This window comes from Microsporum canis, genomic scaffold, assembly GCF_000151145.1.
Source record: "Microsporum canis CBS 113480 supercont1.1 genomic scaffold, whole genome shotgun sequence".
Taxonomy (NCBI): Eukaryota; Fungi; Ascomycota; class Eurotiomycetes; order Onygenales; family Arthrodermataceae; genus Microsporum; species Microsporum canis.
The window spans coordinates 1,948,066-1,960,630 of record NW_003299169.1 but is presented as its reverse complement, the minus strand read 5'-3'; the positions used below and the strand labels follow the sequence as shown (position 1 = coordinate 1,960,630).

At 53.3% G+C, this 12,565-nt stretch overlaps 6 protein-coding genes across 6 annotated transcripts; 2 read left to right on the top strand and 4 right to left on the bottom strand.

The window, feature by feature from the left end:
* Positions 1-439: 439 nt before the first annotated feature.
* On the bottom strand, positions 440-1,916 carry MCYG_00724 (conserved hypothetical protein; the record flags this gene model as incomplete). The annotated part of the gene is made up of 3 exons (XM_002850574.1): positions 440-746; positions 831-1,797; positions 1,847-1,916. The coding sequence occupies 3 exons, from the start codon at positions 1,914-1,916 to the stop codon at positions 440-442; spliced, it is 1,344 nt and encodes a 447-aa protein (XP_002850620.1).
* A 318-nt stretch (positions 1,917-2,234) lies between these two features.
* MCYG_00723 (oxa1 multicopy suppressor) lies at positions 2,235-3,385 on the top strand (the record flags this gene model as incomplete). The annotated part of the gene is made up of 2 exons (XM_002850573.1): positions 2,235-2,353; positions 2,410-3,385. The coding sequence occupies 2 exons, from the start codon at positions 2,235-2,237 to the stop codon at positions 3,383-3,385; spliced, it is 1,095 nt and encodes a 364-aa protein (XP_002850619.1).
* An 836-nt stretch (positions 3,386-4,221) lies between these two features.
* MCYG_00722 (mucin) lies at positions 4,222-5,782 on the top strand (the record flags this gene model as incomplete). The annotated part of the gene is made up of 2 exons (XM_002850572.1): positions 4,222-4,697; positions 4,750-5,782. The coding sequence occupies 2 exons, from the start codon at positions 4,222-4,224 to the stop codon at positions 5,780-5,782; spliced, it is 1,509 nt and encodes a 502-aa protein (XP_002850618.1).
* Positions 5,783-6,766: 984 nt separating this feature from the next.
* Positions 6,767-8,296, bottom strand: MCYG_00721 (cyclin; the record flags this gene model as incomplete). Its single annotated transcript, XM_002850571.1, has 1 exon — positions 6,767-8,296. One exon carries the CDS (start codon positions 8,294-8,296, stop codon positions 6,767-6,769), a length of 1,530 nt encoding a protein of 509 aa, XP_002850617.1.
* A 534-nt stretch (positions 8,297-8,830) lies between these two features.
* On the bottom strand, positions 8,831-10,270 carry MCYG_00720 (conserved hypothetical protein; the record flags this gene model as incomplete). The annotated part of the gene is made up of 1 exon (XM_002850570.1): positions 8,831-10,270. One exon carries the CDS (start codon positions 10,268-10,270, stop codon positions 8,831-8,833), a length of 1,440 nt encoding a protein of 479 aa, XP_002850616.1.
* A 596-nt stretch (positions 10,271-10,866) lies between these two features.
* MCYG_00719 (conserved hypothetical protein) lies at positions 10,867-12,411 on the bottom strand (the record flags this gene model as incomplete). Its single annotated transcript, XM_002850569.1, has 2 exons — positions 10,867-12,029; positions 12,057-12,411. The coding sequence occupies 2 exons, from the start codon at positions 12,409-12,411 to the stop codon at positions 10,867-10,869; spliced, it is 1,518 nt and encodes a 505-aa protein (XP_002850615.1).
* Positions 12,412-12,565: the final 154 nt, after the last annotated feature.

The following is a 12,565-nucleotide window of genomic DNA, read 5'->3' as shown; positions in this document are numbered from 1 at the left end:
CTCCTCTCCCATACATACCCTGCGCTGCTTTTTTCCTGCGTTTTGTTTTTTCAGCTTTCAAACCAAGAAAAGTTCTGGGGCAGGGGGGAGAAAGGGAAAAGGACGGACCAGGGCCAGGGGAGAGAGTAAGTTCTTGTTTCTTTTTTCTTTTCCACTCCGAGCTTTTATTAGATTGTCTCGAGACATGTTGCAGCTTTCTCTTATGGGCCCTGCATCTTGTTCTTCCTTTACCCTGAATACGGCGCGCATGGCCCACCTGGCTTCTAACTTGTATTGTTGCAAGAAAAAAAAAGAAAATATATTAATGTTTTATGTAAACATCCTGTTTCGTTTCATGGCCGTAAAAGTAAGAAGCGAACATGTAGTAGAAGCTCTGGTTTCGTATAATTTAACGGTGCCTGTCGATCTTCATGGATTGACACACACAAACCAGACGACATTACAATCTGCTGCTCAGCTTGAGATCGTTGCTCTTCTCCAGCTCGTCTGCCAACACCATACCCTTCACCCCAGACCGGCTCCCGTCCTCTGTCCAGACAGTAGCGGTGCTGCCGTCAGGGTTGGTGACTGGTTTCTCGGGCCAGGTCCACAGCGCAGCAAGGTCGGCATCCAGAGTCCCCTGCATGGCGTCCACGATCTTATCTCCCAGCACAGGCAGGAACTTATACCCATGTCCGCTGCCCCCCGTGGCGATAAAGAGAGACTTGATCTCCGGATGGAAGGAAATGATAAAGTCCCCCGTCGGCCTGTTGCATCCTGTTAATCCTGCAACATTATATATATACATATATATATATATGAGGAACAAGGACAAGGATAAGGGAACTCACGTATCCGTATACCAGCATATCCGTGTCTTTGTAAACGGCCTCTCCCCCAGGGTAGGAAGCATCTCTCTGAGCGCGGTGCGGGCGGCCATCTCGCCTTCGAGAGGCACGCAGGCACCGTGCAGCGGCAGGCTTACTTCTATCTTACCCGGTGCCGTGGGATGGTTGATCAGCGTTGGATTCCTATACCCGTACGCATGCCTCCCTATCTTCAGCTCGTTGTTGCGCGGCGGAATGATGAACATCCCCGTCGACAGGTTCAAGACCGTCGGCATATCGTTCAGCCTGCTCTGTTCGTCGTCCGTCAGGCGGATATACGTGAGCGAATGGCCCGTGGCTTCAGCCCGGCCGCGCAGATCGACTAGCTTCCCTGTCCATGCACCGGTAGCCAAAACGACTAGGTCGGCAAATATACTCTGGCCATCAGATAGTCTGACGCCGGTGACCTTGCTCTGTCCGGCTTCTTCGTCGATAAGGAGACGTTCAGCTTGGCCGAAGAGGAAGCGTACACGGCCCGTCTGGTCGAGTTTCTGTTTTGCATATCTTACTCCGGCCTCGGCGTCGCCCCAGGCAGAGTCCCAGTTTACGTACCCTCCGTTAACGTGGGATCCGACCCCGTAGCCGGGAACTACGCGCCGGACGTCTGCTGGGGTAGGTAGCCGTTCCACTACATTAGGATTCAGGCGCCTGACGTTCTCGTAGCTCTTCCTCATGTATGTATCACTTCCGTTGATGGAAGATACCAGCACCAACCCGTTCCTGTGGTGTCTCCCTTCATGGCCCCAGGGGGTCGTACGCCATTGGGCGAGAGCCGACTCGGCAAGGCGAGAGTACGCCGGGTTGGCGTAGTCGGCACGCAGGATGCGTGAGGAGTCTACGGACGAGCCGTAGGGGTTTGGGATGGCCGGAGCAGCTTCCAGGAGTGCTATGGAGCCTTTGTGTCGGCGGGAGAGCGCCAGGGCCGTGGACACTGATATTCATTAGCACAGCCGACCAAAGCGTACGGGGGGAAGACATACGGCCGAAGACGCCGCCGCCGACGATGAGGATCGAGTGAGGTAGCTCCGTAGCGTCTGCAGCTGAAGACATCGCGTTAATAAGAGGCAGAGACAGGACAGTCCGAGAGGGAGAGGGAGAGGGAGAGGGAGACGATGGAGATGCCCGACCTGTCGTTTTCTTTCCTTTTCTTCACTTCGAAGCGAAGTCGGCGGCAGCTTCGCCGAGAGTGGAGATGCGCTACAGCGTAGGAGAAGTCCAGCGGTGAAGCCATGGAGCAGCTAGTTCGACATCTCCATCGCCAGCATCATCTTAGACTAGCTGTTAGGATAGAGAAAAAAGAAAGAAGATGCAAGGATGACCTTTTTTGCTTATCGATAAGAGTTGGTATGTTTTTTTTTTTTTTTTTTCATGCTGAAATATTCAACATCAACATCGACGAGACGAGACGAGCAAGATGCGTTCGTCGATGGCACTGAGGGCTCGAAGGACGCCTCTTCCTCCCCTGCCAAAGTCGCCTTTGCCCATACGTAGGTCAGTTTGTCATCAAGAACAAGGAGAGAGCTACTTCTAACGGGTGCTACAGAGCTACGCGCAAGACGGAGACTGCCGGGCATGCCTCGCCCTCCACAAGCCCAGGAAAGACTCGACCTGTCGTCGTGACGGTGACTGCGGTAGCGATGTTCTCTCTCTCGGCGTACGCAGGCTACCTGTACACGACCTACCGCAGGGCGGCTCGGTCCAGCCCGTCGTCCACGGCCGATCATGACGTATCAGACCGGTACCGCACGACGGCAGCATCCTACGACTCGGACGTCGACATGGCCGAGCGGATGATGTGGATGGGCAGGAAACGACGGGAGCTGGTGCGTAGGGCGCGAGGAGACGTGCTGGAGGTGAGCGCGGGCACAGGGCGGAACATACCGTACTACCTGCTGGGCGAGAGGAGGGGAGTAGATAGGAACGGCCGGGCGAGCGTGCTGGGCTGCAGGAGCGTTACCTTTGTCGACCTGTGGCCGGAGATGGTGGACATCGCCAGGTGGAAGTACGAGAAACTGGGCAGTAACAGGGAAAAGCAGAAGGGCAACGTCGACGTCATCTTCCTGGCCCAGGACGCAATGGCGCCTGTTGAGCCACCAGGCAGCCGGGACAGCAAAGGGACGAGGACGAAGAAGGAGAAGTTTGACACGGTGGTGCAGACGATGGGACTGTGTTCGCACCCGGACCCGGTCAAGCTGCTGCGCCATCTGGGCAGTGTGACGGAGGAGCGCGGCGGGCAGATACTGCTGCTGGAGCATGGACGGGGCTACTACGGTTGGGTGAACCGGCTGCTGGACGACCTGGCGCCGGCACACGCCGATCGACACGGCTGCTGGTGGAATCGAGATATCGGCGAGATCGTGAGCCAGAGCGGGCTGGAGGTGGTTGAGAGCCGGCGCTACCACCTGGGCACGACCTGGGAGTTCGTCCTGCGCCCAGCCTCGACAGACGCCGGATCTGCTCCTGCATCTGATGCATCTACTGGGACATCCGAGTGGTTGAAGCAGTCTCCTGGCCTATAGCAGAGCATTATGCGGTGTGACTCTACTATGGCGTATGTTGTTGATCTACGGTGCTAGCATCGCCACCTCGGTCGCTGGTCGAGTCAACTTCTGATATCACGTCTGATAAGTGATAGATGGAGTACATGCAACCAACCCAGGGATGGGGCCGGGGCAAGCGAGGTGTGAAATCAGGAGCAGGCAACTCGTCCGTTCTCCGTATTATAGACTCCGCTACTTTTGCCCCCCTGTCGACAGGTCCCAACGGCACACACGACAAAGGAAGTGATACATGTTAGCGGCGCAGGGATGGCGAGTTCGGTGCGCGCCCTGGCCTGCTTCGCAGGTCGCTAAGCGTTGGATGTACATATACATAGTACATAGTATCCCAGGCAACACCTCCTACCACGTCTTCATCCACTACCACCGTCTTCATCCATCATCTACCACCTACCATCATCTATCAACTTCATCTACCACCTACCATCATCTATCAACTTCATCTACCATCTACCAACTTCATCTACTATCTACCAACTACCATCATCTACCAACTTCAACTTCTTCTCTTATAACTCAACTAACCCTGACTAAGCGTACCCACCTGCGTCCTTACCGCTTTAGGACTAGCGCGTCTCCTTGTTTTTTTCCCAGAAAAGAAAAAAAAGAAAAGAAAAAAACTTGCTCGCCGCCTTTTTTTTTTCTCTTTTTCTGCCTCTTCTTTTTTCAACTTTTTTCGTTTTTTGCTTGAAACTTCAACTTCTTCGTTTTCGTCTGATTCTTCTGGTTGTTTTCTGCTTCTTCTTCTTCTTCTGCTTATCTTCTTCTTCTGGTGTTTTCTTTGCAAGCCGTTGACGATGGGATACAACACACGTCGCAAGTCGCTCTCTCTGCCGTCTCTGGGTATTCACATCCCCTGTTCCGGTCGCCGCGCCTCCAGCACGAAGCAGCCGGCCATGGTGCCAGCAGCAGCAGCCATGGGAGCACCCGCGACACCAGCGACGGCCTCGCCCGCGTCCCCCCAGATAAAGAAGCTGAAGCGATCGCACGAGTCGACAGACGGGGCAGAGGCGGTTCTGGCCTCGTCGGACGCTCCCTTGCTGTCCAAGGAGGCCGCGCGAGGAGCTGTCGCTGCTGCCTACCACCAGCACACGCCGCCCCCGTCCCCTTCCACCGCAGCCCCGGACCAGCAGACAGCAAAGATAGACACCGAGGGGATCGCGGACGATATCGTGGTAGCCGTCATCCAGCAGCTCGAGAAGACCGGTAACAGGCCTCATCTCATCAAGGAGCTTGCTGCCGTCCTGTCGACTACCACGGACTCCATCGCAAAGTAAGCCCCCCTTTTTCCTTCTTATTTACCACCTCCATACTGACTGGGGCAGTTCTGCGAACGCGGCTGCTCTGATCTCATCTCGACTGTCGCTCTATCTAAAACGGCCGTGGACTGCCCTTGCGCCCTGTCCAATCGCCAAAGAGCTGATTCCCGTCCATCCGCGCAAGGTCTTCTTCTACCTCACCAACAGTCCCCGTCAGCCGCTGCCGCAAAACTCCCATGATATCATCTCGCCCTCGATAGAAAAGGAGGTGACCCCCAGCCCGTCCAGCGTGGACGTCTCCACCGGGGAGCCGGATCTGGAGCTGGATATCGAGCTCGACTCCCAGACGCGAGACCGGTCCCACCTCAGCCCCAGCCCCGAGGTCGATCTGGACATGTCCATGGAGTTCGACCAAGACGGTCTTGGCCTGGACCAAGACCACTCCGCTGACCCGACCGCCTCATTCTCTTCCATGCGCCAGCACTCCCACGTCCACGGCCATCGGATATCCCACAACCACCGTGCCGCCTCGCCACCGCTGGAAGGTGATGAGCGCGAGTTTACTCTGACGGCGAGCATGGTGCGGGAGCGGACGACCGGGGACGACGGTTCGGCCCATCAGCTGCGTGGCCTCCTCCTGGACACCCCCAGCGGCCAGCAGGACGTCTCCCTCGACATGGACTCCCCTTACCTGGACGACCACCACGCGGGCGCGGCGGAGGAGTACCCAGACTACTTCAGCAGACCCATCGACATACCCTGCAGCAACAGTGCCTCCGAGCCAGACATGGTATACAGCACCTCCCCCTCTCCATCCGTTGCATCGGAGATCTCTACCCTCTCCTCCCTCACCACCGCCACGTCGGAGTGCTGTGACTCGGACGAAGACGTCAAGTCTCACCCTGCCCGCGTACGCGCCCAGAAGAGGACGTACGACATGACCTTCCCCGGCGTGGAGATAGCCCAGCCTCGGAAACCCCTGTCCCTCGACTGCGCCTTCAGCTTCACCTTCGACACCGCTCTCGAGTCCTGGGTCGACTTCCGCAGCCCAGAGACCGTAGAGGTCGACGAACTAGATGCCATCTTCGCCGACATCTAACCCTCTTCCTTTTCTTCTCTATATATCCCACCACCCTATATTTTTTTACCTAATTACTCCTTTTTAACTGACTCTATTTGTACTTCTACTTGATTGTATATATAGGTGCCGCGTTTTCTTTTTCTTTCCTCTCTTCCCTCATGTACTATCTATACTAATCCTACCTGCGCGGCGTACGGCACGAAAACACATCATCATCAACACGGGAGGGTGCATTTCTTCTTCTTCTTCCTCTGTCTTTCCCCTAACACTCTCTTTACGACGTCTTACGGTGTACGGTGCTCTTTTTTTTTCGGTCCTGGTTCGGCTCTCTCTGGTTCGGTGTTTATTGGTGATGTCTTTGCAAACATACAAGCATGTTTCTCCTTTTTATGTTGCTATATTCCATCTTATATCTACCTGCTCCTTGCCTGGCTGCACAAAAAACATGAAAAGAATCCAATCAGAACAGAAATTACTCCGCTTCTCATTTCGGCTTCTTCTTCTTCTTTTTCTTCTCTTTGTCTATGTCTGCGCCGCTCGATTGTTTGACATGCTGGCTGCTTGCTTGCATATAAAAGTTTACTGTCTTTGCTCGGGGAAGTTGGTTGCTTAACCCGTCTACATGGAGTTGAATGATGAATGATGGCATAGAATGAAAACCCAAGATATACATAGTACGGCCAAGAAGGAAGAGGCAGACTATTTGTTTATCTAGTTCATATAGTTCCAGAATGATTGTTTTGCTTTTTATTCATCTGTAGCCATTAAGTCATATTATAATCTATTCCCTAACATGTACGTACCATATACTCCGTGGATATTAGAGAAGTAATTAATGATATTAATGCATACGCTCTTTTTTCCCTTTCCTCCCCCCTTTCCCCCCCTTCGCCTCTCCTTGCCTTGCCCGGTATCATACATCCGGTATTCGAATCGCATCGGCTACTTGGCGATCCTCGATAGTTTCATCTCTGTCAGGCTGTAAACAGCGTGCTTGACAACTTATGCTCCTGGTGGCGGTGGCGGTGGCGGCGGCGGAGGAGGAGGAGGAGGATGTACCGATCGATGTGTTCCATTTCGATCCCGTTCACGATCTCTACTCGATTGAGCTTGTGGAGGTATCGCTGCTACCGGAGGCGGGGGAGGCAGGGGATGTTCCATGCGTTGCTTCTGGTAGGATGCGGGAACACGGCTGTTGGTCGATGCTGATGTCGATGTGGACGGTCTCGGACGTGGTTCTGGGTCCGGGTCAGCTTCACCCTCTTCTCGTTCGCCTTCTTCAAGCTCTTCGCCTTCTTCGATGTCTTCCTCCCGAGCGCTTGTGCCTGGTTGTGGCTGCAGCTGTGAGGAGAGGTTTAGATTCGAGGCGGCATTTGTAAATGAGTTGGTTACTTGCAGGCGGGGTGCAGAGTTGGCTGTAGCAGTTGCCGGTGATTTCGATGTAGATACCGCTGACCGTGGCCTTGACTCTTCAGAGTCTCGCCTTTGCCGTTTTGGCGAGTCGGTTCCGTTTGGTCCAATCTCGCCTGGTTCTTGTTCTTCTCGTTCGTGTTTGCGCCCGTTCGCCTCGCTACCCCGGGAAGCTGAGACTGGCCGTGTTTCACTCGCAAAAACTTGCCTCGTCATATCAGTCGCTTCTTCTCCGTTTAGTGGAGTGGGAGCGTATTTCTGCCCCGGCTTAGGCAGCGGATAGCTATCGTATATCTCTGCCATGCGATTGCAGGCGCGCCGCACCTCTTTCAGATCAACGTCGATCTGCTCCCACCACGGCCTACCCAGTTCGTCGTCTTTGAACGCAGCGTCACAGTGCATGGCAGCCGCATATAGCGCACTTGCCGCAATGGTTCGCGCGCTGAACTGTACACAGAGGACCGTAAATGTTGAATCGTTGACGAACGCCCATGCGGAATTCCGCAGTCGCTTGTCGTCTTGAACCCGGAAGAAACAGATGAAATCATAGAGCAGACGATACGGCTGTTCGAGCTGTAGGTCAAAACAGAGGGCTTCCAGCAGCAAATCCTCATTATGAAGAATGGTATCCCGCCATTTCCAAAACTCCTTCGACTGCTCATCCACAATCACATTGGGCTGTTTCAACGCTACCCTGCAACAGGCCACTATCAGCTCCTTCATCTTCCGGCAGTTCTCCTCCACTTTCGTCGCAAGGAACAGCGCCGTGGCTGCGATCGGGTACGGGTGTCTACCCGGCCTCTGCGGTAAGTCCACCATGCTATACCGCATGAAGAACCGGTGCATGTACACGCTCGCCGTACAGAGTGTGAGCTGCGGCAGTTTCAGCAGAATGCCAACCTGCGTGATGAAGTTCACGCCTTTACTCCGTTGCGTGTGCTCGGCCTCCATAGACATGCCATCGAGTAGTGAAGGGGTATATCGAAGGTCGGAGTCGGTGAAGAGCCATTGCGATTCATTCGAGACGAGGACGGGATTTGAGGGAGAAGGGACCGGTTTTGCTGGTGCCGGTGCTGGTGCTTCCTCCTTTGACGAAGAACCCGCCACCGAAGGCACCGGCATTATGTGTGTGAGCTTGCGCCGTTACTCTTTACCGCTTGTCAAAGCCGTATACATGGATGAGTAGTAAAAGAGCGCTCTAGGGTTGGAAAAGAAGGCAGCTGTGAATATGCGCGAGTAACTGGTACTTCGGGCAAGGAGTTCGCGACCAGCGCTCGTTCCAGGTAGAGTGACAGTATTCCACTATCAGCCAGACTGTCTAGTAGCAGAATGCGAAGCAATAGAGCGAAAGTCATGAAGTAGACGGGCTGGTATCAAAAAAAGTCCTTCAAGTCTCTCCGCTCAATCCAACTTGATAGAAAGATTTTCGGATCAACGATTTTGCCGTCATGTGATCAACACTTTTATAAAAAGTTGAATATGATAAAAGAATAAATTGATAGAAGAGATATTCAAATAGATTAATACAAAAAGGCTCCAATAACAACTCCCAATATTATCCCAATGGTATCATAATAGGTTCCTGCCCAAAGATCCAACGTAAAGATAAAAAGCGACTCCAAGCTGGCTATAAAAACTGTCCAAAGTAAAGATAAATCACTCTTCTTCACTGACTTCACTCTCATCATCACTCTCAACACGGTTGACATAGCGCTGCTGCTGTTGTTCCATTGCTAGTCTTGCTCTCTCCTCCTCTTCTTCTCTAGCACTCTCTTCCAGGGCAGCCTCCATCTCGGCAACCAGGTCGTCCTCAAAGTCTGCAGGTTCCTCGTCATCTTCCGCATTATCAGATGCCTGAGCGTCCTCCATGGCCTCGTCCTCATCTTCATCTTCTTCCTCTTCCTCCTCGTCTTCTTCCACAAGTCGTCTTCCGAGGAAAGTTGGTCGAGGTTCTTCCATGTCATCTTCATCATCACTGCCGGCTGAGGTGTTGTTGGATGCGAAATTGGTTGGGTCAATCTTGAATGCCGGACGCTGTGGCGGAGGAGAGCCCATGTCAATGATAAGGTCCCCGTCCACAATAATATTACTACCAGGTGATCCGGCCAGTCTTTTGGGCTCGTCGTCTGAGGCAGAGTAAGCACCAACCAGGTCCGGTGTTTCCACCGATGGTATGATCGTTTCAACGGGCTCAGGCTTATTAGGCGGGAGCGATATCGCTACGGGTGCAGCCGGCTCCGGTTCTTTTACATTTGTGTTTGTATTTGCATTTCCACCAGTAGCAGCAGCCTTGGGATTGCGCTGCTTCGGCGGACGTAGCGGATTGGCCTGCGCCTTATTCTTGGGTGCAGGTTTCGGCTTGGGCTTGGGCTTTGGCTTGGCTGCAGGAGCCGCAGATGGCACCGATCGGGGTGCTACAGGTTTGCTCACAACATGGTGAGGATCCGGTGTTCCGGGAGTCGAATTTGATTCCACAGTATGTTGTTTGCTTTCCTCTGTCTCCTTCTTCGGGAGGAAGTGTCTGTAATCGTAAGGATTCTCTTCATCGGCTGGCCCTAGATCCTCGTCTTCGCTCTCGTTCTCTGTCTGTTTATTACCGTCCGTAGATTGATCGTTGTTCGAAAAAGAGGTGCTCAATTGAGGGTATTGCTCTGCAACCTGTCGGTCTGTCTTCCCAGGAGCAGACTTTAGATTGAAATTCAGCCTTGTCGAAACCGGTTCGAGAATAAACGCCTTGCGCTTCGGGTCGAATATCAGTACCAGGTTGCTGTTCTCTGCCTTCGAATTCGTAGATTCCGGGTCAACACCACCGCTATAGACATAGGTCAGGTTTGTCTGTTCCGCATTCCCTGCCTTGTCCTGTATCGTGAGCTTGTATCGATCTGGGGCCCCGGCCGAGGTAATGGTTGTCTTCTGCTGCGGCGTGCCGCCCTTGGTCTTGTAGTTGTACGTCACATTCACATACTGGCGCCCTCTGGCAGACTCCCTCCCAGCCAGCTTGTCCCCCAGGAGTATAGGGTATTCGCCTTGCCGTGTGGGGTCGACCATCAACCCCCCGTTTAGATTCGGTGTTTGCGGAGCTGATATGGTAGCCATGGCGTTGACCGTGAGAGGACGACGAGAGGTCTGAACGACTACACGCCGGATACGCTGCAGATGCTGGATACGAAGCCGTAAGAGGCGTAACGGCACCGGCAACCGACCTGAGGAGCGAGGAAACAGCGGGCTTTTTAACGGACAGTTCTGGTCCCCAAGGGTTGGGGTGGAAAAAAGTACCCCGGACTTGCGGGCGAGGCTATGAAAGGAACCTTATAAATAAAGCATTATATCAAACAATCCAACAATAGAGAGCAACGGAGTCAACTCTGATGAATGAATAGTAAATGTGTATCCCTTGTTGTTGCTGGTAGGAAGAAGAAGAAAAAAAGAAAAGCAGAAGTTGGTGAAACAAGAAGAAACGGATGACCAGCCGAAGGTGTTGAATGATGCGAGGGCCGTCTGATCCACCAGCGAACCCTGCAGGCTACGGCTATTTTTATAGATGCTAAGGCTGGAATTCTGATGCTGTGATACTGATACTGTATAGTCTATGGCCGGGTGGTCTTTATGTGTCGATAGTATGCTATGCTATCTATCTGCTGGACACCAGTCTGGGGTAACTAATCTCTATCCAATGGCTGTCGACAGGGGCTTCACTTTGAAGAAGAAGAAGCCCGGAGAGAAGAAGATCCCTTCGCCCCGGCAGCTTCACCACCGGCTGTCAACAGGTCCAGACGCTCGGCTAGGATGCGGTGCTTTCGGATGGCATCTTCCCACTCAGGGACAGCTTCAGCGTCAGCATCAGCGTCATCCTGCTCCATTCCTCCGGTCGTGTCCAGCAGGGAGAGTATCATGCTAAAGTCGCCTCCCAGTCGCCCCAGACTGGCTGCACAGTAGAGTACCTGTGTTAGCAGGCTCTCCCTCGAGCTCTTGTCTCTCACGTTCGGCAGATATTCCTCCAGAGTCTCTGCCAGGAGCTGTGCCAGGTGCATCGGGAATGTAGCCAACGCCGGAGGAAGCTGGGATAGCATCAATGCTTCAAGTGGCTCATCCTCCTTCTCTGACTGTGGTTTGCTTGTTTCTTGTTTGGTTTTCGAGCTGGTTTCTGATTCCGAAGATATGGGTGCAAATATATTCTTATACAAGGACACGATTGCGAAGCTTTGTTCTCTGTATATTTCAATGTATCTCTTCAAGAACCGCTCCGTCTGCTGGCCACCAGACCAGGTGTTCTTTGACCCTTCGCCAGGTTCTCCCTTTGTTTCATTCTGCCGTCTCCGGACAGTCTCTTGGTCCGCAAGCTCCCGGAGCGGTTCAAGAGCGCTTAACATGTTCAAAAGGTTTGCTAGACGGCAAACAAGGAATAGGGCACCGAACGCACCTTCGCCAGCATTACTACTACCACCACCACTGGTTGAGTTAGAGCTTGATGGCTCTTCGAGGTCAGGGGCAATACGCCGCAGCCACCCAATGACCCTCATCGCGGGCGCCAGTCTAATATTCTGAGCTCTAAGATCAGAGATCAGATTGGTAGTCATATCCTTCATGGCATCCTCTGCCTGATTTGATATATCCTTGGCCAACGGCGACTCAGGATATAGCGTCTGAAGCCTCTTGATATGTGCAAACAAGTCTAGAGCAGCTGAATAATTGGAACTGCTCGACAGGCTGCTCGACGACGTCCCACCGGCCCCGGCGGCGGCTGACGAAGTCCCCGAGGAAGATGAGACTGCTGTGGAAAGCAGAGTCGGTAGCTCTAGGATATCAGATAGCCTGTCCACATTCCTGGCGAGCTGGAGCGCCTTCTTCCTCCTGTCTAGTATCTGGCTCTCTCCCGTCTTACTGTATGTAGAAGAGAAGCACACAACTTCCTCGTCCAGCTTCGGTATAGCATCTCGTAGCCGCTGTGTCTCTGTGGCCAGCCGTGGAAGGGATGTCTGTAGTGATCGGTGGTTGTCTGCGGATGTGATGAAGGACTTGTGTGATCTGTTGGCGAGCGCCTGGAGGGAAACAAGGTTCGAATGAGAGGTCTGCGAGAGCGTCTGAAGCTCAGTCGACGTTAAAGAAGCCGTATCAAGGGTTGGTATGTATTTAAGATACTGCGCAGTAGTCGAGCTCGATGCTGGCGGAGGTGGTCGAGGGGCGCCATCCGAGGTGTCAAAGTAAGGGACGAGCAGCTCGTAAAGTGCGTCTGCCATTATTGAGACCGCAGAAGCACGTTAATTCAGTCCATCAATATATATTATTCAATGTCAAGGCCTGGGGAGGCTTGTCGAGTTGCTGGTTGCGGGTTTGTTTCTTCAATGTACTCAACTTCTGCTGAAGCTTTAGATAATCCGGGATAGCTTTGCT